The sequence below is a fragment of the Falco cherrug genome, chromosome 6, assembly GCF_023634085.1.
Source record: "Falco cherrug isolate bFalChe1 chromosome 6, bFalChe1.pri, whole genome shotgun sequence".
Taxonomy (NCBI): Eukaryota; Metazoa; Chordata; class Aves; order Falconiformes; family Falconidae; genus Falco; species Falco cherrug.
This window is the reverse complement of record NC_073702.1, coordinates 51,550,115-51,575,619: the sequence shown is the minus strand read 5'-3', so window position 1 is coordinate 51,575,619 and position 25,505 is coordinate 51,550,115. Positions and strand designations below refer to the sequence as shown.

Below are 25,505 nucleotides of genomic sequence, written 5' to 3'. Positions count from 1 at the left end.
ATCCTCTCCTGCGCAGTGCACTGGTGTTGGCAAAGCAGGCTGCAACTCTCTGCTCACAGTGCAATTGTTAGGAGGCTCTTGATCAAAACTGAACATACGTAGATGCACCTTCAGCATCTTACTGAGATGAGCATCTGCTAAATATTTTCTTTTGAACTTAAGAAATGCTGTGTACTCACACTATTAACTTCAGCCATGGTTTTAGGAGCTTGAGAATTCAAAAAACTTCTTCTGTTTTACTTTATCGATGATAAAATAGAGAATACATTGCCAAATGAACACGCCAATAGACAGACATAACAAAATGGCCTGGGGAAAAAAAAAGGTGAGCGATGTGGTCAGCATTTTACAGAGCCTGATAAGCTGGAAAATCTTCTGCTTATTTTTAATATGGCAAATATGTCTTTCAAAATCTGTTTCAGGCCTGTGGTCAAATTGCCCCTCTGTAATTTTTTAAGAGGAGGAAGGGCACAGCAGATGGAGAGGGACTGCAATACCTGATCCATCTCTATTAAAAACCTGGTGTTGCAAATTTCTTTCTAAAGTCAGGCAAAGAGAATAACAGAGAACCTACCATAACAGCAGTTCATCTGTTCAGTCATTTGATGTATCTTATTATTCTTGCAGTTATTGAGACTCAGCTTTATCTTGTGAGTGAGCACAATAGTGGCACCATATTGAAATGTGTAAATATATTTTCAGAAACTATGTAAAACACCTCCTCTGTACTGACAAAATGATGCACTTAGAATACATGAAACCCTGAGAAAATGCTGCTGCCTTAGGTTCCGAATTCCTTTGATTCCTCATCTTAGTTTTATTGCACATGCAATGTTATCTGACAAATATGTTTGCCTGGGTATTTAAAAAATACTTTGCCTTATCATTTAAACGGCTCACGTCAATGTTACTTAGTCCTTGTTCACGTTACTACCCCTATGAGTGATGATATAGAAACAGAGCAGGTTAAGGTCGGTGTGTGCAGCCCAGATCCCTAACATTGGCATTTCTTATTCCTGTCTGCGATAGCCCTACAGCGAGTACTTTGGAGGAAATGAAGCCCTCAGAAAGGATGGGTGTATGGTCAGGGACAAGGACTGCTTTTTCTGACTTCATTTCTCTCCCCTCCAGGCCCAAACCCACACCAATTTTGCTGAGGTTTCTGACACGAGAGGGTGTCAGTCCCTTGGGTGCCAGCTCACGAATTAAGCCTTTCTGTGGCACACAGCAGGGAGGGAGCAGGGGCAGGAGGGGCAGGATGGCTCCTATAAGCAAGACGTTGATTGCAGAAGTTCCCTGTGCCCTAAAGACGTATCGCTGTGTGGCTCCACAGACACTCGCCATAGCCCCCGGCCAAACACCAGCCATCGGCGCTTCGCATCCAGCCGAGTGTGGAAAACACCTCCGCGGGGGGGGGGGGGGGGGGGGGGGGGGAGGGGGCGGAGAGAGAGAAAGTAAAAAAAGAAACAAACAAAACAAATGAAAGGAACTCTGCAAATCCAGATGTTGGAATTTTCCAATCCCCCTAGCAAGACAAGATAAGCAGGGGATAATCCTCGTTTATGTAACTTTTTTTTTTTTTTTTAATAAAACCTGAGAGCAACAGGCATGTTTTCACAAGGTTTGTTTGCTTGTGCTCCAAGCCCAGGCCGAGACACTCGGGGAGGCCTCGCACGCCCTCGGGCCGCCGTGCCGCGCCGTGCCGCCTGCGGGCACCGCTGCCCCCCGCGCCGCGGGCAGGGCTCTGACGGGCACCGGCACCGGCGCCGCACCGGCTGCCCTCGCTGCAGGCCGTGCCCTTCCTCTCCCTCCCGCACGCCTCGGTGCGGGTCCCTCGCCCCGCACAGCCCAGCGCCGCAGCGCGGACGAAGCTCCCCGGCCCGGGGGAGCGGCTGCCGGCCCCCCCGCGTTCCCCGCACCCGGCGGCGGCTGCGCGGAGCCAGCGGCGGCGCCCGCGGGAGGGCGGTGGCAGGGAGGGCGGCCGCCCACATGGGGGCGCCGTGGCGCCGCCGGCCGCCCCGCGCAGGTGGCTGCGGCAGCCGCGCCGGGCCGGGTGCCCCGCAGCGCCCCGGCCCCGGCCTGCAGCGGCGGAGCCCGGGCGGCGGGGGAGAGCCGCCCCGCTGCGGCCGCCCGCCCCAGCGCCCACCCGTGAATTCCTTATTCCCGGGAAATAAGGCAGCGGATCGCGTTAATCGGCACCTAATTTTCCGCCGAGTGTGCCATGCGTGGCGGGGCGGCTTGGCGCTGATCTGTTCCTGGCCGTGGCTGGCGGGAGCGGGGCCCTGTCCCTGTGGGACGCCCTTGAACCAGCCCCAGTGCAGAGGTCAGGTCTCCTGTACTGAACGCAACCAAACGGGAGCAAGACGGCAACGTCCTCTGTGAGGCTCTGGCAGTAGCTGGAAAACTGGGTCACTGTGCATTTTTCACTGATCGCTGGGTTCAAATAATGAATTACTTCGGCATATTTCTAAGCGGTGCGGAGCTGGAGAGGGCTCACTTGAAGGCCTGTGACTGCTCCAGCCACAGGAGCTGGTGGGAACGGTGTCACGGGGCTCACGTCGGGAAGATGGGCGTCAGGCCCCGGTATCGCTTGGTGGATGATGCCATGAATAAGAAACTAGGTGGTTGTGCCATCCTCCGGGACCTGACTCTTCATTAGGAATTAAGGGAGAAGGTAGGCAGTGTGATTGTTTTGCAGATTTCCCTGGGGCCTGCTTTTAAGAAATGGTAAAACTCCTTGGTGCTGCCTTGCCCAAAGCCAGCGCTTTCAGTAGCTGCTGCTGTTCAGAGGCAGCAGCTCTCAGGAGTTTTACAAGGAGTTGTATGCAAATAGGCTCTACCAGCATGCCCGTGAAACTGCCTATTCTTGGAAAAGCTTATATAGGATTTAATGTTGACACACTCAAGCAGTGATGTCTCAACTGTGAAGAATCTGTTGTTTAACCAACTTTATGAAGCAAAAGTGCTTATCGTTAAAGTGAGAGCAGTCCCTTTTAGGAGAGCGTGGAGGCTTTAAACATCTATGTGATTTGGTATACATATAATTTGATAGTCTGTTTTATAAGAAGTTGATTAGAATCAGAAAAAACCACCCTCCCAAACTCCAGCAGAAGAGGCCAATGCAATGTGTGGAGATCAAACAGCCTTGAAATGGAAAAGGGATTTATATGGTGGCAAGTTGGGCAATGGCTTTTAAAACTACAGCTGTATTCTTCAAAACACTCTTTCATGTTATTGGTGAGTTGATAAGTTATGATTCATTGCCATTTGATGTTAAATTTACTGTCAGAAAACATTAGCGATCACTGGCTGAAACCAGAAGGTTGGTTTTTTTGAATTCTTGGGTGCTGAGAGTTGTCCAAGAATGGGCTGTTACCGCCTGCAGAGTGTTTTGTTGTCAAGTTTTCCCCAAAGTGTACACTTCCTTCTTTCTACTTTTGCCAATACTTTAATACAATCTTTTTTAATCTTTTTTTTTTTACATTCATAAAACATATCAGCTGCTTCATGTTGTAAGGCAAAGAAGGCCAAGTATCACTTTTCTCACCAGCTGGGGCAATTTTAGCAATAGTAATCAGTTTAATTTGCCAGCTTGATTCAAAACACCGCTATTTACACTCCCATTGTGTGGTGATATCCTTCCCTGTTTATGTGCCTAGGATTAAAATTTAACTACATCCACTATGCTGTTTTTCAGAAGACGTGGCTGAAAAAGTAAGCAAAAAGCAAGCACGGTGGTATTGCTCCTGTATCGAACTTGGGAAGCATGGCTAAACAGGATTACATGTATTATTAGGCTCCTGATCCCACAGTCGTCACTGAAGTAGTAACTCGTGCGGGAGCTTTGCCAAAGGCCAAGTGGGGCAGAAGGCTGCAACAGTTGGCACTAAAGGAGCAAGCTGTTGACTACCTGGTAATAATGGGCATTTTTCTCCCCGATATTTAAAGCAGACCTGTATGAATTTGTCTCGGTGGCTTTAGTTGGTGGCAATTTCTGGGAGAGAGGGGTCAGACATGTCCCACGGTGGAATATTTTAAGGCTATATGCCCCTTCTCCCAAGTCGCTGGATATAAACCACAATCGGTTCTGGTGTGATGAAAGATCTGGGCTGATGCAGCAGTCTCCTGTGTTAACCCTGCGAGGCGAGATGGACAGAGAGACCCACCACCCTCCCTTCCCAAGTTATAAATACTTGGGTGTTAAGCGCTTGGCCATCTTACATAGCTCTTCCAGGTGAGATAATAAACATACAAAAGAACAAAGTCTACTATATAAATGAAAGCAGATTTATAAAATTACAAGTTTAATAGATAAATATAATAAATACTTTATGCATCATAACTCTGGACAACTACATTTAAAGCAAGTATGTTGGCAAGTCACAAAAAAGTTGCGCCTTGGCAACTTTATTTTTCATAAAACCACACTGACAGGCATATTACAATGTTACGTATGAGGCTTTATGCTGTAAGTATGTTCAAATCCCGCTCACCTACCAAGTTCACCATGACATATATATGGGCGTAGTGTACTTTCTATTTTGGAATGTCTTTTTGCACACCAACACGGTTGTACAGATAAGATGTTCTACTTACCAGGGGCAGTGGGGAAGAGTTTTGAAGAAAAATACTGGTAAATGACTTCTAGAAAAACTAAAGCATTTCTTAACTTTTTATTGACATTGGCAAATTAAAATAGAATAAATTAACAATATTTTCTCAAAAAAATGTTTTGTACAAAAATACTGTCAAAATTTCCTGAAAAGCTTTCAACACAGTAGTATCTTTTCATGTACTGAATAAACTATATTAGCACAGTGTCAAAACGCTGAAGACAGAAACAAAATTAAAAAAAAAAAAAAACAAATAAAAACCTGTGAAATGTTTGCCACTAGTCAACATTCCATCCACACCATATTATTGTCTGTACATATGGGGGAGGGGGAATGGGTAGCAGACTTTTTTTAAGTAACAGTATTACTTTTCCTGATCTGGAAAGGTTTGGCCCACATCTGTTAAGCTTCCAGTTTAGCATATTGGAAAAAAAAAAAAAAATCATTAGTCTGCACTGCAATGCATAGTTAAAAATTAAGCAAGATGGCAGCTTTTGTGCAGTAGTATCTGCCCTTCAAAGTTCATGCAACCAACTAATGCAAATTTTTTTCCCTCTTCACTCAGAATTTGAATGCAGTTCCAAGTCATTGGAAATCATCGTTTACAGAATCCACAAGATCAAGCAGTTTGCCAAGATTAATATCTAAATTCAGCACTGTGGGAATTATGGGCACGTTACTGCGAGGAAATTAAACGAGCGAGGAGGGGAGGGGGGCGACCGAAATAAAAAGGCAGAGTTCGCTAGAAATTATTACTATGGGAGGGGACGTGAATGTCAAAGCTACAAAAAAAGTGGCAGCAATTTAAGAAAGAAAAAAAAAAAAAAAAAGAATTTATACAAGCGCATAGTTGACTCTGCTTTCCAGATTCTCACCTTTTCAAGCCCTGAAAAGTGAGACACCGTGTCTAGGGGAATGTTTTCATTCGCACCGATAGAAAGTCCTTTGTTTGTTTTAAATGAATCAGCAGCTCACCCTGCTGGGCTGCTGTTTGCAAACGAAGTCTGTCATGAAGTCAAACTCGTTCTGTCCCAACCACAGCTCGGGAAGCTCCTTGATGCGATCCAGCCCCATTTCGATGACTAAGGACATGAGGACCTCCTCGTCGATGAAGTCAGTGTCTATGACATTGGGCGGCAGCATTGCCGCGGGGACGTGGGGGACGGCGGGCGGCAAGCCGCTGCCGCCGCTGCCGCTGTGCTTGGGGTTGCAGTCCCTGAAATGCTGCTGGCTGCTGCCGTTCAGCTGGTGGCTGCCGGGGTGCAAGTCCGGCATGTAGTGGCTGTGGGGGTAGGGGTGGTGGCTGAAGTACTGGTTGTTCAGCTTCTGGAGCTGCATGCTGGCGCTCAGCTGCCCTCCCGGGCTGGCGACGGGGGGGGGCATGAACTGGGAGCCGCTGAAGCGGGCGGGGGGCGGCATGCTGCCGGCCGGGTGCCCTCCGCTCACGCTCCCCGGCCCCATGGCGTGCCTCACCCCGCTGCTCGCGTTCATATTCCCAGCTCCGTAATGTATATGGTCGCCCATCAGGGCGCTGAAGGCGTGCTGCTGCGGCGGCTGCTGCTGCTGGTGGTGGTGATGGGGAGTGGGAAACTGCCCCATGCCCATCCGATGTGCAGGGTGGTGGTGAAGCCCGCCGGATCCGTCGGGGAATCGTCCGTGGTTCATGGCCATCATGTGGTCTGCCATTGCCCACCTGGAAAGTTAGCGTGTGAATACATTAAGGAAAAAAAAAAAATACACCCTCGGACATCTAGCCGCCCTCTCCCGGCCCGGCTGCATCTGCCCGGCCCTGGGAGAAATTGCTTCGCTGGTCTCGCCGTCCTCCTTCTCGGGAGCAGGGAGAAGGAAAAAAAAAAAAAAAAAAAAAAAAATCTCCTACCGCGGCTCCAACGTGGAGTACAAAGGGGAAAATAAATGGGGCGCCTGCGGTACGAAAATCCCGGTCCCCTCCGCTACTCCGGCGAGCAGCACGCCTTCCCGCTCCAACTCGTGCATACCCACCGGCGGGAAGTGTTGCATACGGCAACGGCCGCCTCCGCCCCGCACGCTCCGAAGGCGCCCGAGCCCCCCGGCTCCGCCAGGGAAGGCAGCGGGTTTCCACGGCGCTCCCGCTAACTTGCGGGGAACAAGCAAAGAACTGGCAAGTCCCACCTAGCCGCTGACAGCAACTTTTGGAATCGAGTCCTAATTATGTCGGTAAAAACGCAGTAATGCCCAGAGAAGGAGGTAAAGCCAGGCAGCTGAGAAAGACCTTTCCTCGCGTGTTTAAACAGTCACATTTTTCCTGTTGCACACAAAAGGGACACCCGGCACCAGCAACGAGAACCGCCCCACTCACCTCCCGGCTTCTTTCTTCTTTTGCTTCAAAGGCGGTGGTGAAATCAAGTCAGCAAAAGTCACCCAGCATAGAGAGGGCTTCCCCGGCTCTCTCGGCGCTTACGTGACGGCGCTGTGGTGGCTGCCGCAGCCCCGGAGCCGGTCCTCACTCCTCGGCGCGGCTCATCGGCACTTGCCAACAATGAGCTGTGTTTCTTACACGGCTTTGGCCACGGCTAATATAGGATTTCAGAAGGGAGGAGCAAAACCCTTACAGGCAACCAGAACTAAAACCTGGAGCACGCGGGGGGGGGGGAGGGGGGGAAGGAGGGAAAAAAAAAAAAAAAAAAAAAAACCCGACACCCAGCGCGCGCGCACAGGGACGCGCGCGGACGGGCACGGGGCACAGGCGCAGCGCGGCCCGCGGGAAGGGGCCGGGCGGCGGGGGCGCCCTGCCGGGGCCGCACGTGCGTCCGCGGGTGGACCGGAACAAAGCGGGGCGGCGCGGCGGGGAGCAGCGCCCCGCGCCCCCCGGTCGGCTCCGCGTGCGGGCGTCGCCGGGCTCCCTCGCGCCCCGCCCGCGCGTGTCGCCGCTGCGCAGCGGCCGCGGACACGCGTGGGGCCGGGCGCTCCGGGGGCGCTGCCCGGGCAGGGCGAGGGCCGCCCCTCCGGCGCCGCAGGTGCCCGGCCCCGCCGGCTTCGAGGCCACCGGCCCCGCGTGGGCGCCCCCCGGGGCCGGCCCCTCTCCTGCGGGCTAGATCCGACATCCACCTTTTCCCACAGAGGCGGGCGCCGCGTGCCGGAGATGGGGCGGTGGGGGGTGCCGCGCACTCTTCCCCTCCCCCCCCCCCCCCCCTCATGTTTGCCCCACAGCCACCCGGGGTGTGCAGGGCGAGCGCCCACCCACTCCTGCCCTTGGCCGCTTTGGTGGGGTTTATTGGCATTATTTACGATTGTTTTTCTTGGAATGGCAAAGAAAAACAGAGCACGCGGAGCGCGGGTGGCTACATGCTTTGCAAAGACATGGCCCTGGCGCTCCACGGCGTCCGTGCAGGGCAGCACCCTGCCTCGGAGCACCACTCCGGCAGCGCCAGGCGTGTGCAGCCCCCCACCCCCCAAGACCAGCGCTCCTGCCTCTTGCTCCAGATCCACCAGCCCCTCGCTGAAGGGTGGCTGAAGTAGCATGATGGTGGCCTGTTTTCGGTAGTGCCTTCTGGCTTCCTTCGCGCCCTCTCCACTTCCCTCCTTGCAGCTGCCCACAGGCACGCTGAGGGGGTTGCGGTAGGCAGGATGCCCTCCGCGGACACAAGGAGTTGTGTGCTCCTCTTTTGAGGTCAAAGTGGCTATTGTGTAGGCCGAGATTGGGTTTCTGCTCCTCCACACACTCCACAAGGACACAGTAGTGCAGGAGGTCCTCCCTGGGGTGGTGCAGGCGAGGGCAAATGGGATGCTTCAAGATGCTGTCCATATGGCAGCCCCCTTTCCCCCCTTTTGGGCGGGCTATGTCCTTACCTGGCTGCAGTGAACTATGGAGGTGAAACTAAAAGGAGGGTTAGCTTCACCTCGTCTCCCCCTAGGATGGAGGCAGAGCTGGGTTCCCGGGCACAGCGAGGTGTGGCAGATGAGAGAAGGGCAATTCCCTGCGTGGCTGGTGCAATCCTTAGCAAAGCCATGTGGGCAGGCAGTGGTGGGTGGGCACATACAAGACACCAGAAAAATTCCGGGTGACACCCCAGCTGTGAGGAACAGCAGGGATGGAATCAAAGTCCTGGGAGGACAGGAAGCTTTACAAGTGTCAGGGTTACTTCGAGGAAGTGACCTCATCCTGCAGTTCCCTTTCCTGCAGGGATTAAGTAGGGTGCCCACCACTGCTTCACCTTTTGCTCTTCAAATGCGTGTGAGTAGGTGAATGTCTGGGAGTTGCAGCTGAACTGGGACCTCCAGTATGGTCAGGGATGGTCAGGGAAGTGATAGTACCTTTCCGAAGATTTCTTCTTCTCGTGGTTGTGCAGGTTTTGCAGGGCAAAACAATGAATAATAAGAAGATCCTGTTCCATTTGGCAGGTAGTCAGCAGTGTATCATGACAAGTGGTTTGTTTAATGTCACATATCCATGGTGATACTGGTGTGCCTTTTTGCTCTCCGCTGCCTTAAGTTTGCGATCCTTTTTAAAGCCAAGCACACATCATATCACCGCCCTGCAAATGCCCTTTCCTATTTTCGGCTTTCAGATGCTGGAAACTGCCAGCTTGCCAAAGTGAGTTATGGAGAATTGGCATGAGACTGCCAGAAGCAAAAGTAGGGAAGTCACAGCCTCTATGATACCTCACTCATACAAAACATATCTTCAGGTATTTACAGCCCACATAAAAAGAATTGGGCAGGACGGAGCTTTCTTCATTGGTGGTTGCAGTGGGGTCCAGGTAAGGCTCAGCAGAGCAGTGCCAGATGAGCCAAGTTTGTCGCTGTTTATGGCCATAGCAAAGTGGGAACAGAGTCAGTTGGTTGCTTTCCAGGAAACGGCTGGAAGGCTGGTGACAGGCAGCTAGGGGAACGCAGGACAAAGCACAAGCCCATCACTGCTGAGCTAGCAGGAAGCCCCGAATCTCATCCATTTGCCTCTCCTGATCTAAGCCATAGTTTTTAAAGAAATCTTTTCACTCATATTCTTCAAAGTCTTCTGCATACCTGAGTTGGTTCTTCAGTCAGACAGCAAGAAAGCAGGGCACTGCGTATCAGGAGAATGCTGGAGATGGCCAGGGGTGTGAAAGAAAGCAGCAGGGTTCACAGAGTCGCTCCTCAGTGAAGAGTATCTGAGTAGAGCTGAAAGCAGAATGTGACTGCTGGGCCCATCTAGGAAGAATCACTGAGAAATATCAAACACAACAACGGAAAAGAAGGGAGAAGATGGATCCTCGGTTGGGTGTTAACATTTTGCATCGGAAGGTCAGACAGGCGCTGAAGCTGGGTTATGGATATAGCCCCACTCACTCCTTCCAGACTGGAATATCTGCAGAGTGTGGTGAAAGGAAGGAAAGGAAAATCAGAAAGGAGAATCCCAGATGGTGTTTTTCCAGATATTTATGGGAAATGTTCAAGCTGGCTGAATACTTGTAGTTCCAGGGATATATCACTGGAACAAGATACACAGGGCAATGGATTTCAGGAGGACTTGGATCTCCAAAGTCCTTTTTTGCAACTCCAAAAATATAATCCCTAACTCTCTGTAACTTTGCCTGTCCCAGCTCACTGTGGAGGTGAGTTTCTATGTGTTCCCTCCCACGCTGACACAAAGCAGTCAGGAAAACCCAGTTCAGGACATCTGCTAGGGTTATCTGATAGGAAATTTTATATTAGAATGATATCCTGAAGAAATGCCCTTTCTGTAGAAATGATTAATCTCCTCTATTGAGAAGACAAGCCATGATTTTCTGGCTGCTCTTGCAGCTGACCTTCTCATAGCTTCCTTCAATCCCACCCTTCCCTGGGGCACCGGGTGCTTGGGAGGGAAGAGGGAACCATGGTGCAGAGATTCCCAGCTCTCTGCTTTATTAGCGCTGAGCTGAATGGCTATCACTGGTTTCACTGCCCACCCTGAGGAAAAAAGTGAACACGTCAGGTTTGTTCCAGATGAGCACCCAGGAAGCAAAGAAATCAGTTTTGGTCTCTCAACAAGCCTCTTTTTTCCTGGAATTCCCTTTGTGAGAAGAACAGTGGGCCTTTTTGCCTGTGGGGTGAAAACACAGGGGTTTTGACTAGAAGGGAGTTCCATTTTCTGACACGCTTTACTGAGAGACCTATTATTCTTATGTGATTGGGGATGAAGAGTGGACACAAGATTAGCCACGGGTCTGGGCTTAAGATCTCCCAAGTATCCAGGTAGGAAGGAATTACCTTGGCAAATTTAAACAATATTTGAATTACCTTGGCTGTTTGAACAGCATCAAAGTCCAGACTATAGCAGAAAATATAGGCTTAACTCAGTTCACTTAGTTCCTTACAAGGCACAAGATTCCTAAAGCCACCACAGTTCCCCTCTGCCAGTCCAGACATCACCAGGAATTCCCCAGAGCTGAGCACCTGCCCTCCCATTTTAACTGTCCTCTGCTGGGGAAGGCCACTGGTCGGTGAGGTAGTCATCTGCCATACAGGTAGGCAGCCCGAGTGTGAAAGAGATGACCTACTAGGGGTTTCTTTCAGTGGTGGCTTATGTTGCAAGGAGTTACTGGAGTGATGTCAAAGCAAATCTGTACTATGTTCCTCACAGCTGGCTAGTGTGGGGGAGTCGGTGGAAATGCAGAGAGATCCAGAGCATGCGCTATCTCCATTAGTCAGCATGCATCTCATTTTTATTTTGCCAGGTCTCACAAGGTAATCCATCTCTGCTGACTGCCTGTAGTTACTCTGCTGAGAATGGAGGTTACCAGTGTATTTGTCAGCAACAAATCTTTAAGGAAAGCAAAGAGTTACCCAGAGCAAGGAGCTTCCTGAAGCATTTGGGGGTATGTTAGAGGGTTTCATGTCCTTCCATCCCTTGTTATTGTGCCAGGAACCAAAGACATACACATCGAAGTGCTGTTCTAAATTAAGGAACACAGGCTATGCAAATTGTGCTACTCTCTCTCCACCCACCTTTTCCTGTTTGTTTAGATGGTTCAAGATAGTAACATGCTGGTATATTTTATGTTGATAATAATGAATGTGGCTTTGCACCCTTCATCTGCATCATATTGTTCGTGTGAGAGTGTCTTCAGAAGTGTGACAAGCTCCATTGTTTTATTGTTATACCCTCTCAGCGCAGTCCTTCAAGCTTGTGTGATTGCAACTGAGGTTCTTCCTTAAGTGAAATTTCACTGCAAGGTATTTTCTTTGAAAAAAAGTAACTCTGTAAAAATGAGAAAATGTATTAAGAACATTATGTCTTGAAGAGGCTCATGAGGATGTAAATATACAAAAATAAACACACACAAGTAAATCATTAATCAATGTCATTCCGTTTGTATTATGTCACACAGAACCCTCACACGGATCTTTTTGCTACTCTACTTTTGGGAATTAGTGGAAACCAGAAATAACAAAAGGAAAACGTTCAGGTGCCTTTGAGAAAGTGGTAGTAGCATTTGTAGTAAACCAAATGACACCAGATTCAAGTAGAACACAGGCATGGGAAGCGGCCACCAGCTAGGCTGTATGAACAAAATTTTGTTCCATTTGGAGACCGAGCCAAGTAATAATACTACTGTTTTGGGTCAACAAAGACTTTTAAAAAATCTTCAGGTAGAATGAAATGTTTTATTTAATTAAAAATTATTAGAAAGCAGAGTACATACTTCTAAGTATGTATTAGACCTGGATGATTACACCTAAAGTGTTCATTGCATACATTCTATAATTAATTGAACTGGTAGTTGACAAGTAATTTATTTGAAGTCCACTGAATAATTGAAGCATATTATTAGAATGAATTGGAATGTTCCAAAAAAAGAAAGATTTATGATTACAAATATAGGTCCCAATCCAGGATACATTTATACATATGATTAACAGTCACATTTTTTAGGCAGATCATTTCACACAGTACCCTACTCTCTTGTATCTGCATACAAATATTCTGTTTTAAATCTGTGTGGCTGCGCAGGAAGCGTGACACTTCTCAGTAAGGGTAAAGATGACAAAATCTTAACTTCTGAAACCACCAACTGATCAAATTGACACAGCTTAAATCCAACAATGTTCTGTACTTGGGACTGGATTTCCAGGTGGTTGCATCTTTACAGCACAACAGTCCACTTGAGACACTGATCTGTGTGAGTGTCTGGACAGGAATTTAATAATATCCAATCTAAAATGTAATTATATTATTCCATTGATTAAGTTCACATTTTCCCTTTGCAGTTCCAATATTTCTGCCTTGAAGAAAATATTAGTAAAATTAACATAACAATTATATAAGAGAAATGTTCTGTTGCTGTACTGAATGTCAGTTTACATTTGGGTAAGGATATACTTTGGACATGCTTATTGGACCTAATGGTACCATATGCAACAGAATCTTTCTAAATCACAAAAGAAATACTGACTGCCATGTCCCTCTACAAGGGTTCAGCATACAGGAAACAAGTGTGTGACAAAACAGTGTTGCAGGATGTAGGAAAATAGTTCTTCAGTATAATCACTGTGGTCATTAAGGCTTCTCCAGCATCCTTGCCACTTTGAATTTTATTTAAATAAATAGGGAAGTAGTTTAATCCTCCTCACGATGACAAAGGGTTACAAGCAGCTGTGGTATTGGTCACACGTCACATTGTCAGCAGACAGTTGCAGTTTCAGTTACATTTTCGCCTTTGATTTGATTGTGTTTTTCTCCTAAATTAAATAATTATGATGTGTGTACTGTGTGGTAACGGCAGCAGTATTCATTCCAGGCCTTTACGAATATGCTGTGGGTTCAGGAGAATTTGTAAGCAATAAACCTTCTCATCCTGTTCAGCATTTTATGCAACTTATTTCACATACACTTCGAGGGTGGTTTCCTTTTACAGGTATGAAGGCTCTGGGAATCATTCCAGTCTGACCCGTCTTTTCAGTGGATTTTCACTGCATGTCTTTAGTTGAGAACCTGTGACCCTTTATAATGCAAACCTCTGTTTTGAGGCTTTATATATTTCAAATTGGGTCTCATCGCAGTCTTGTACTTCACATTGTCTTTCTCTGGAACACAGATGTTATCTTTGTTTTCTGTGGCAAGGGTTAATCTTGCTCAGACAGGCCATTCTCAGTGTAGAAGATGCCTATCTGTGTTTCCCCCTTCCTGAATGCTTGCTGCAGAAGAGGCTTGCTGCTATCCCTCTCAAGATTGGTTACACACTTTCTATGTGGATTACTTCCTGTTTTCCCTCAACCTTTCATTTTGGTTGGCACCAGCAAGTGTTGTTTCCGCTTGTGTAAGTAGCTGTTTCATGGGCCCTAGGATTCGGAAGCAACAGACTCGACTTCGGTATGTTTCAAGTTTTGGTCTGAAATATGTACAGTAAATCAGTTGGACCCCTGAAAAATAATGAAGTGCAAACAAAATAAATCTAAATAGTTCAAAATAGTTTATATTTCCTAAAAATAGTTAAAACTCAAGTTTTTTAGCCCCCTATTTGGAAACATAAAGATAAGCCCTGGTTTTTTATCAGACATATCTTTGTGAGTACTGCAAAATTATGATACACTGATTTTTTTCAGTTGATTAATTCCGGTTTAAGATGTTTTTAGGAAGGCACAGCAGATGTGTGTGATTTTTCACACTTCGCTGTTCTTATGCGTCAGCCTGATGATATCATACTCAAGCACTAATGATGCTACTAGCCTTTTACATAAATTAGCACTTTACAGCTTCAGAGCATAATACCAACATTACCTAATTACTCTAGAATTGAGCATGCACTGTTTTCCTTTTAAAGTAGAAACTGATGGATTTAAATGGTGATATGTTATCAGAAAGGAAAACAAGTCCTTTAACAACCTATGTAGTGGTCTGATCCAGAAGCCAGGGTATTTGTTTTCCTCCCCTCTCCCAGTTTCAGCAATGTCATGAAAATGTGACTTAAGCACCCAAATTCCTTTCTCTTTGTGGATGTCTCACACAGACATCAGTTTCTATAAAACAGAAAAACCTGATACCCTTCTAGAATATGCCTATCAGAGATCTTTTTGAGTGTATCACATATCTCTGTGACCACAGATATTTGATGTCAAAAAGATTTTAAAGCTATCCTAATTTTCTGTTTTTATTTCAGATCATGAGTGGGACCCTGGCCACCTTAATGTCAGTAGAAATCAGTTATTATCGTCACTGACTTCAATGGAGGCAAGGTCCACCCCTGACACTTTTAATGTCATACAAAAGGTAACCAACCCTTTCCATAACCTCTTGGCAGCTGCTCCTCGCAGTGTTCACTCCCACCCAAGCAACAGGACAAAATGCTCCCCTCTTTTCTCTGCCTTCCCTGTGTCCTAAATATTCCACTCCCAGTGCCTCTTACCAATTACCTTTGCAAGAATCTTTGGAGGCTCTTGCTTCCTTTCTGCTCCAGGATGAATTATCCCTGCAAACTTTCAATCCTCATAGCTCTTGTCCAGGAAGATCACTGCAATTTTGCTTCCAAATAGCCCATTTCCTGCAGCTACATGCAACACCCCCAACTAAATCTCTCACATGGTGAATGGCAGCAGTCCAACAGCATATTATCCATCAGAGTGAAGTTATGTTCTTCGATAACAACTTATTTGCATAACCACATCCACAGCTTCTTTCTTCCCTCCAGACTCTGACATCCCAATAACCAATTTCCGTTCATGCAGAAAATGTTAAATCCAACAACTTCCCTCACCATAATGCCCACGCACTATAAAATACCCTACAGTTTGCTCTAGTATGGAAGGTGTTGAGCAATAGCAAGAATGTGTTCTAGGGCTTTTACATCCATCTGAAGTTGTCTTCAAGATCTTCAGTAAAGTATCTCCCCCAAGTGTGAGTCTGACCTACCCTTCTACCTCCTGAGGTTGCCTACGCTTCCAGTACCACCTGCCAGTCCCATGCCAGGGTAGGAAGAGGTTTGTTGGTTTGTTACTACTAATAAACATGTACCTATACCTTTACTCCTCCAAGAGTTTGAGAAATATCCACTACTCTTTATTTTCATTTACAAATTTTCTAAAAGTCTTCACATATGTGGACAAAACTACTGCCAGTTTGCAACGCTTTATGAACATTTCATTGTCTTTCATGTATAAATTCTCAAGGCTAGTTGATTGCTTATTTAAGTTGCTTGCAGAATAAAACAAACGGCTCTTGTGACTAATACTGGCTTAAATGCAGTGTATATCTCTGATTAATGCTATTTTTAACTGTCATATAAAGTCCATTGCTGCTTATGTATTATGGCTAGCTACCCCTGAGTGAATTTTTGTTAGTACAGCACAACGGAACTTGATTTCAGAAAGAACAAATAGCTAAAAGGATATCTGAAATTGTCACATGTACTTTGCCTGAACATAGGTATTCATAGCACAGAAAAAGCTGTTGGTATGCTAAGTTCAGTATCTGCCTACTAGCAGCAACAACACTAATGTCTTCTAAAGAACTCATAATGCATCAGGCATTCAACACCACTGTACCTGGGGAACCTCGTGGGCATACAACTGAGAAGACAAACTTCTGATATAAAGCAACTTGCCATTTGTATCATCACTGATGGAGCCATAAATCAGGGATCTCTGTCTTAACCCTGCCAAGTCTTGAACATTGGAAGTTGAAGGCTCTTGTCATTTTTCTGTACAACAACTGATGAAATGGTACCTCCCCGATTTGTATAGTCAGTTCTACTGATTACAGCAGTTAATGGACCGACTCAATTTACATGAGTTGAAAGACTGGGTTTTCTTTTTTTTTTCTTTTTTAATGTATGTTTAGGTCTCCTCCATTTTGGTGCTTAACAAAGCTATTTACCATAGTAACAATTTATGATTGGTATTCTACAGATTACTTATACACTGCATTGATAACTGATGTCCTTATGCATGTTTCCTTACTATTGAACAAAGTATATAAGCATGCTATGTGCCATGCCTGGTGTACCCTTCATTGTACAGACTCCCCAGTACTCTCTTTAAAGGCCATCATTCTGCTCTCTTAAGGTGCTGAGAGCCTAGGATGAACTGTGGTCAGTAGCAGCGTAGGTATCTTGGCATTTGGTAGGACTGACGTCTACAAGGTCATTCGGTTTATTCTGTAGGCAGGTTTCTCTTCCACCTCCCTCTAAGGCTGGCTAACTGAAACTTTCTATCAATGTTTTATATAATCCCATTACATTATTTTCTGTCATCCATTTTTTTATTACAGCTTATTTTCTGGGTTTGACCACTGCAGCACACAGAGCAGACGTCTTCATTAAGCTGTCCACACTGATGCCTCAATCTTTTTGTTGAAAGGTTACAATTAATTCGGAACCTATCTGTGTATACAAGTAGTTTAAATCATGCCTTCCAAGGCGCATTACTCTGCACTTATCTACACTGCATTCCCTCTGCCGACGCATTACTCAAGTTACTTAGTGTTGTCAAGGCTTACTGAGGTGCCTCATGATCCACCAGCCTTGTCTTGCCTGCCAGTCTTGCATATCCAGCCTTTCTAGCAGGTCCTCAATAAGTACATTAAACAATGCCATTGTTTGTATTGAACCTTGAGGCACCCCACTACTTAAATGCTGTGAAGAGACTGAGAAACTATTCTTGCTCTGCCCTTGTGTGCTATCCCCTAACTGGATTTGCATCCAGGACTGCAGGGTGTCACCCACTCTCCTCCTCCTGGCAACTGACTTTCCTTAGCAGCCCCTTGAAAAGTCTTTACTCCAAGCCATTTGACTGTTCAAATAACTTCCTCCGGTCCCCCCTTACCCTGCATTTTGCTATCACTTCACAAAATCGCTCAAAATCCAAAGATCTGACCTCAAACCGTTCTTTCTTTTCACAGATTTTGTTTGCTAGGAGCGGTGTTATTTCATTATCCCGTACAGGCAGGTGAGTTCCAGACCCGTTTTTACCTGCAATGCTGCTGTGACAGGGAGCTACTTGATAAACTAAATCCATCCAGCGGGTGGATGGCTTTTGTACCAGCAGCAATCTCTTCAGAAGCACTCTCTTCTTGAGAGCTTCAAAAATAAAATACAATTGAGAAAACACGCTTTGTCAGCAAGGTTGCATCCAAGTACCCACACCCCGGTTTGGGGCTGGCCGAGGGTTCACAGTTAACCCTGGCGTCCTGTGCTTGTGCGGCTGCCTTTGAGCGGGCTGCGGGCAGCTATCATCCCCTCCCTCATATCACGCTTTTGTTTCGGCCGCATTGGCGCCTCCTCATGCCCCCGGTGCCAGCCAAGTGACTCCGGCTTCCCTTCCCCTCGGGGCCTCCTCCCGCCCAGCCACCCCACAGCGCTCGCTCACCCCCGGCGCCGCTTCCCCTCAGGCCTCACACCGGGGCCTCCGCCCCGCCTCGGGCTCAGCCGGGCCGCCCTCCCCGCCGCGGCCACCGCCGCAGCCGTCGGCGCTCGGGCCGCAACGCCCCTCGCCACGCACCGGCCCGGTGCCCTTCGCCGGGCAGAGGCGGCTGGGGGCGTCGGGCGGGGAGCGGGGCCGCCTCAGGCGCCCTCCCCTCCGCCGCCGCGTAGGCGCGGCAGATGCCGCCTGCAGCGGCCGCGGCGCGGCGGGGGGCGGCGGGGACGACACGTCGGGCACGTCGGCAGGTGCTGGCCCCGTGCGGGGAGCGGGGAAGGGGCCGGGTGGGATGTGTTTGGGCGCTGGGGCAGGCTCCTGGGGCAGGCGTCGCTTTCACGGCGGTTCTTGCAGCGGCCGTGAGCTGGGACGTGCCGACTGGAAGGAGAGCCGTGGGCCTGCCTGGTCAGACCCTTGGCACAGCCCAGGGAACCGGCCATAGCTGCATGCAGAAATCACCTGGCTGCGGTTTGGCTTTGTATGGATCGCCATTTTACGAGTCTTGTTAGGGGTAAGGGAGAGAAAATCACTTAGGAAAAAGAAAGGAGGAGTTCAGATCACTTGGTGCCAAAAAATAATGGCCCAAAGCTCTAGGAGCTTTCTGCAGCGTGTGGGAAGTGGCCTGGCATGGGAGAGGCAAAGCTGCTGGGAGCTGGGGCCCTTCACTGCAGGGAACAAACTTTATTCCTTAAGGCCTTGGTTTTGTTTGTTTTGTTGTTGTTTTACATTTTTGCACAGGCTGTTTAAGCACTGGTAACCGCTGGGGCACAGCTCCTGTTACAGCTTCGGGAGGGCTGATGAAGGTTTGGAGCAGTCACTGGCGAATTCAGCGGGAGCCTCACCGGCAGCTGTGCGCCGAGCATCGCTGGTGTTGATGGGGTTAGACTGGCCTTGTCACTTCTGAGACTCCAGAAAAAACACTGGTGTAGACAAGGCCGCTGCGCCCCAAATGGCAGACACAGCAGTTTTTGAAGGTTGCCTTGTTTTCTGCTTGTTGGCTTTTGTTAGCAAAAAGTAACGGTTTTAAATGTGCAAGACCAGCTGTGATTCCGGTCAAGACACAACCATCATGCCAGCATGGGGTAGGAGGCAAAGATGGGTGTGCAGTGGCACGGGAGGAGGGTTGCACTGCTTGTTCTGCTGGCTTACACAGTGCAAAGCGGGACTGTGGGTCCCCTCAAATAATGTGCATGCAGCCAGGTACCTTTTTCATTATTCCAGGTAGCAGAAGGTGAAACAGCAACTTGCATGCAGATTCTGCTCCCTCAATAGAATATAGCTTAGTGCCTATATACTTATATAGTGCCTATGTACACTCTGTGGCTGGTACTGTTGATACCACTTCAGTTTCCCAAAGCTTTCAGTTCATGGTATTCCAGCTTGGTGAATAAAAAGCTTAAAATATTTTTTACATTCACTTTTATGTTAACCTCAGACTAGACCTGCCAAATCTGACATGCTGAAAATAAGCGATACTCATTTTGGATTAATTTTAAGTCGCTCTTAAAAAGCATTATTCTTCCCCCTTCTGATAAAAGAATTTTGCAGTTGGTTTCAATGATCCATTTAAAATCTCTGTGCTTTTGAGGTTCTTTTTGTAATCTAATTTAAATTTCTACTGCTTGGAAGACCTGCTGAGAATTCTTAATTGGTATATGGAATGGTAAATATAAAAACAAATGGCAAAGAATAGTGGAAGAGAACAAAACTCTCTGAATACAATAGAAGCAAGGAGTGACTTTGTTGCTGCTATTCCAGCAATGCAAGCTTTTTTCTCTAACAGCATGCTGCACGTCAGTTCTCTTCCATAACTTTTTACCCTCTTCTTACGCATACAGGATTTTCCTTTTTTGAATTATTTTAGGAATCATGGTTCTGCAAAATTCGATTTCCTCTTTTCACCCCTCTATTCCCCTCCCAACTTCCTTGAAACCAAGAAATTAATTTCTTTCTCTAATAATTGCAGTGTGGAGTGGAGATTATATCATAGAAATTAGAGATGCAAATGGGCAAGTTAGGTCATTCAGCAGTGCATCTGCACTGCGTATGCATGATGACTCCCCACACTGTAACATGTTCTCTAGTGTTTTGTCCAATCCAATTTTGTAAATTGGGTTGATTTCTATTTAAATTGGGAGGCTGTTCCATAATACAGAGAGATTACCAAGAGGAATGTCCTACATATGGCCCAGTTGAGGGATTTTTTTTTTTTAATCAAGCTTTTGCCATATAGTTTTAAAAACTCCTTGCTAACACCATATGGGGAAATGCACAGAAACCATCTAAGAACATTGGAATGGTGATGCAACTTGTAATCACTCTGAAGGAAAACTGAGGATTAATCTTATCAATAAGTGCATTATGGGGACTGCTTCCACAGCAGTTCTTCCCACACAAGCACCCATTACCCCAAATAGGAGCTGTTCAAGTGCAATAGCTGCAAAATCAATCCCGCTTTATGTAGCTTCCATTGAATAAAAAACTAGAAGTGCAGTGTATTACCAGTTTTATCTACAGTCTGAAAGTCTCTCAGTTGTTTTTACATTTGAAGTGATGAGGTGCAAAATTATTATATAACTGCCTAAGCAGAGATCCATTAATCTAACCTCAAGAATTTTGAAATTATTTGCCCTAGTTTATTTGGTGGAGAAGGAGATGGGAGGAACAATGTTATTTAGGCACCTCACTGGGCTTGAGTGATTTCAGCGTGAGCTGGCCATCTACACAGCTGTTCTGTGCCTTAGACCTTTGTAGCTTTTGGCCTGAATATTTGGCCTCCAGTTCCCTGCTCTAAACACTGCTTAGGACTTCTAATTCAGTAATTTATCATATGAGGCATTAAAAAGAATAGATGAAGCTTCAATATTTCTTCTGCATGTGTTTGTTTTGTTTTTTTTAATTAATTTGCCATTGTTATGTAGCTTAATGTTATGTTTTTGTTTCCAAAGATAAGCAGTCAGTGGGTACTGTTGGCAGTTGGCTCCTTTGGAAATCAAGATTCTTTTTTCAGGTGCCTGAGGCTGTGGGTGGTGTTCCAGGCTGGAGCAGCAATGCAGTTTTGAAGTTAATTCCCCAATTGTCTCTGCCTACCGAGCTCTGGTTTAGTTTGCAAAGTTTTTTGGTATGTGCTAACTAAAGTTTGTTTCCTTTCAGAGAAACTAAACCAGAAGCTTCATTCTGCTTGTACACCAAAAACAATTCAACACCTGGTGGTTGTCCAAGCCTGTAATGGGTCCGTTGGACAGCTTTGAATCAGCTGGGGGAACACACACTCAGTTGAGGGGATTAGACTAAGCCTAGACTGAAGTAAGTTCCCCAGACTGCTTGAATTGCAGATACAGGGGTCTCAGTACCAACAACTTTGATTGATTTATCTGTGCCTATAATGCCAAATTATTGGCTAAGGATAAACTGAGCCTGAGATTTTAGGAATATAATTTCTGGCCCCTCTGGCTGGCAGTTTGGACCTTTGTGTGCATTAGGGCACTCCCTACATGCCTCTTCTAGCTCCGCTGGAAGAGTAAGTTATCTTTCTCTCTGGCTTAATCACTTGGAAACTACATAATCTTGCATTAAAATTGCTTTTTCCTATTTACAAAACTAGGAATGGTTTCTAAGAGCTCTGCTCCTCCCACATAGCTTTCTTTGCCTCTTTTCCAGCTGGGTCCAGCATGATTCCAGTGCTCAGATAACAAAGCACCATCCGCATGGTAATGCGGGTGGAGGCGCATTGAAGGAGTGTAACAGCCCACCACAGATTTAGATCTCTTTTCATTGAATCAGGTGAAAAAGATAGTACTTAATGCCTCTAAGAATGGGCTGCCTGCGTGACAAGTACAAATTATACTTCATGTTCCTGTAATTTGACCAGTCAACACCTGGTCTAAAACAAGTGATATACTGTTAAAAGAGAATTCCAAAGCCACATCTAACACACAGACACAGTATCATTTTCCCTATGAAATAAACAGGCAGTTAAACCCCCATTTGCACCCAATCCTCCCCAGAAACCCGAAAACCTAAACATGCAAAACTTTACAAATAAGATTTTTAAAAACAAAGAAAATGTAGCTAACACCATACCAGTTTATATTTACAGATGTGTTTTTTTTTAAAAATTAATGCCTGTATAAATCAATTTTCAGTTTTTGAATCATTACAAAATCGAAACATTTAAAGATAAAACCTGGAAAATAAAAATTCACCGGATAGGGTCTCTATCAAAATAAATATGTTTTATCTTGGGTAGTAAATTTAAGTCCTACTTAAATTTTGTGTATATAAATAAGAAAACTGGAGTGCTCAGGTGACATTGGTTTAATAACTTCCCGTGAGAATTATTCTTTAAATTCTTTTCACTGCCAGAACTGAGTGTAAGTACCCAGAAGACCAAACAAAACCAAAAACAAAACAGTAAATAATTGTTAAGAAAGTACTGTTGAATTGTGGCACTTGGATTAATAACATTTTGGCTCTCTATAATACAATATATAATTGAACCAGCTTGGGGAAAAAAAACAAACACCAAAACAAAACTCAAACTTGCTGAGAAAGAACAATGTCTCCATGCATCAGAAATACGTGGGTAGAAAAGAACTCGAGAGAATGAGAGCTTAAAACCAGGGCAAGGAAGGAGGCAGTCTGCAAGTTTCAGTGGCTACCAAGGAAGAAGTGAGTCTGGGGGCTTGTAGTGAGAAAAGTGCACCTTAGTCTGCTTCAGGTGGAGTCAGCTGAGTAAGCTCAAACCTCCTTTCTTTGCTGCTTGAGCAAAATCAGCACAGCTTGAACAAGTTTGGGACTGACTACAATGAGCCCTCCAGTTCTGTGAGAGCAGGGATGTCTATCAGAAGAGAGAACAATTAGAGAACATTTACACACTTGTCTCCAAACTGAGCATCTCTCCACAGTACTGGCTTTAAGAAAAGTACCTGGGACTGTGCTTTACTTGCAGTTTGTATGTATTGAGGATGTCTTGTGGCTGGAGCCATCAACTGAGGAATGTCTTAAACTGTGTTACATAAGAAGTGTCTGTCCCAAGAGGTCCTGGCACAGACCATTCCTGATCTTGTTAGAGCTCCTACTGTGAATGAGGTCTTGACTACACATAAAGCTATTGCTGATTAGTGCCACATGTGGATGCTCTGGCCACACATGATATTAATCAAGAACAACTCCGTGTGTAGACAAGCCCAAATTTAATGTGAGGGTGGTCACAGAATGGTGCTCTGCACAAGAGAAATCTCAGAGCAGATGAGTAATTGCCTGTTGTTTCCATGTGGATAGTAATGCGCTTGGCAGGGAACAAGTAGACATTTGAGAATGATTTAATTTTTCATTACCAGGTACACACACATACACCATTGTCAACATACCAAGTCCCACAAACACTGGAGTGTGAATCACTAAAGCATCTCTTGCTGTTGCTGCCTGGTATGTGCAGCATTAGGCTTTATGTGCATTACTAGACACTTACAAGCATGGTTGTGATGGCCAAAGGTATGAAGAAATGATTTTTTTCATGGACAGAACCTAACCCTTTGTCACTAAATGGCTTGTTTTGCTCAGGACAAGCTTGGGTTAAATTTTCTTGTTGACAACCACATTATTGCTAGTGCAAGACTGCTGACAAATACTTCTTGTGTGGGCAGCTTTTAAAGACTCTGATGGTTCAACCTATGACAGGATAGCCTCTTCCCATTACCATCATGGCAGTTTTACTGAGTTGAGGCTGATAGGAAGCAAGATCATTCAGGAAGTAGTTTGGTGTGCTCAGAGAATATATGACTATACCTGAGCTGTTTCCCAAGCTGGCTGTTACATTATTTTTATGCAAGCTCTTTTCTGTACCATTTTGTGAGGAGCCGGTTGCCTATGCTTAGCTTGCTGTGGGTGTGACCAACACTTCTTTGTTCTTTTTTTTCTGCCTGCCTTTTAGTGCTCAGACCAAGAAGTTGCTGCCCTGGCTAAGTGTCTGGTTGGGTTGCTAGGACGCTGGTTCCACACTGCTGGGATAATGTACTTTTTCTACTCAGAATATTTAGTGGAGTTCACTCCAGTATATAATTTCTCATGAAACAATATAAAATCCGCTGAAAGCCAGTGTGTTACAGGTTAGGATAGCGAATTTATTTTATTTTATTTTATTTTGGTGTGGTTTAGTTTATTTTGTTTTATTTTATTTTATTTTATGAGGGAGGGTGCAAAATAGCAGGCCAGTATTCAGACCATGTTAGTATTTGGTCTGATTCAGAGCCACATATGAACACAGGTTTCCAGTATTTAGGCCATAGCATATTTTTGGGCAAGTATCTCCTATTCAAACTGTTCTACTTCACTGGGAATGGGAGCCTGTGAGACTAACCTGCTGGTTAAAGTGGTCATGTGGGAGACTCAGATTCATATGCGTGTTCCAAGAAATGTACAAATGTTTATGCGAAGTGGAGCAGCTATAGCAGGACAGATTGAGACAGATTTTTTCAAAACATCGAATGGCTTTGACATTTGGCCACTTCCCAGAGAAACAGCAGAATGGGTTCAAGTTCATTCAATGAATCAGGCAGAAAGGAGACTTCAGAACGTATTTCCCAATACACACGCATGTGCCCTAATCCTGACAGATGTGTGCCTTGACCCTGCTGCTCCCTTTTACCTCCCCCCACAAATGCTGAACACAAGATTTCCAGCAGGGATTAGGCATGAGGTAGGGCTGTGAACAGCTTCACAGCCTGGTGTGTGCCTACCTGTTGATCTCCTGCTCTGCCCTCAAATTTAGGCAGGGATTGAAAAGGGTCCGTGGGTTGCAGTAACGCTGAAATGTTAACCTGAGGTACCCAATGGTGGAGACAGGCACCCAAGTCATTTGTAGATTTAGTTCATAAAATCTAAAGTGTGCTATAGCTTAATAATTGGTTTCTATAATAAGCACTTAATTTTAGCAATAAAAATGTGTTTCATGTATGTATAAATTGGCATTTTTAATTACCCATTTTTCTAATACTCTTGTGAGGATATAATTTATATTGTAATGTCATGGCACTCAGATGTAATTCTAGGAATAGCATTTTTGGTATGAACAGTTTTTTTTCCTGTTACATTTTACTGAACCATTTAAAATTATGGTCAACTGAGAGAGTGTGTGTAACTTTTATTACAAATCCCTTCTTATGCTGATTCTAGGTGTCCAAAAAGCTGAAAAATAGTGGCTTGGCATTTGTAACCTTTCCCTTCAGTAGATTTATGCTTTAAAACCTCATCATTAGCTCATGGCCAAATGCTTTTCATGGTGCCACATCTAAGAGGCCACCTAAAACTCTGGCTGGAGCAGGATGTAGGTGTTCTCTTGTGTCCCCTGTGCAAGGGTGCTACACTCCTGCTCTCTGATCTCTGCTTTCTTTTGATACATCTAGGGTTGCAAGATAAAGAGTTAGCTTTAAATCCCAAGGCCATAAATATGTTTTTCCTAGGTAACAAAAAGAATGTTTCTGCCTCGGTGATAATACAGAATTGGAGATATCTGTGAAGCTTGGCCTAACAGTCAGCTGC

The 25,505-nt window shown here is 45.8% G+C and overlaps 1 protein-coding gene across 1 annotated transcript; it reads right to left on the bottom strand.

The window, feature by feature from the left end:
• Positions 1 to 4,282: 4,282 nt before the first annotated feature.
• On the bottom strand, positions 4,283 to 7,200 carry CITED2 (Cbp/p300 interacting transactivator with Glu/Asp rich carboxy-terminal domain 2). Its single transcript, XM_005435800.4, has 2 exons — positions 6,952 to 7,200; positions 4,283 to 6,306 (listed from the first exon to the last, which is right to left on the bottom strand). The coding sequence occupies exon 2, from the start codon at positions 6,297 to 6,299 to the stop codon at positions 5,577 to 5,579; it is 723 nt and encodes a 240-aa protein (XP_005435857.3). The 5' UTR covers positions 6,300 to 6,306; positions 6,952 to 7,200; the 3' UTR covers positions 4,283 to 5,576.
• Positions 7,201 to 25,505: the final 18,305 nt, after the last annotated feature.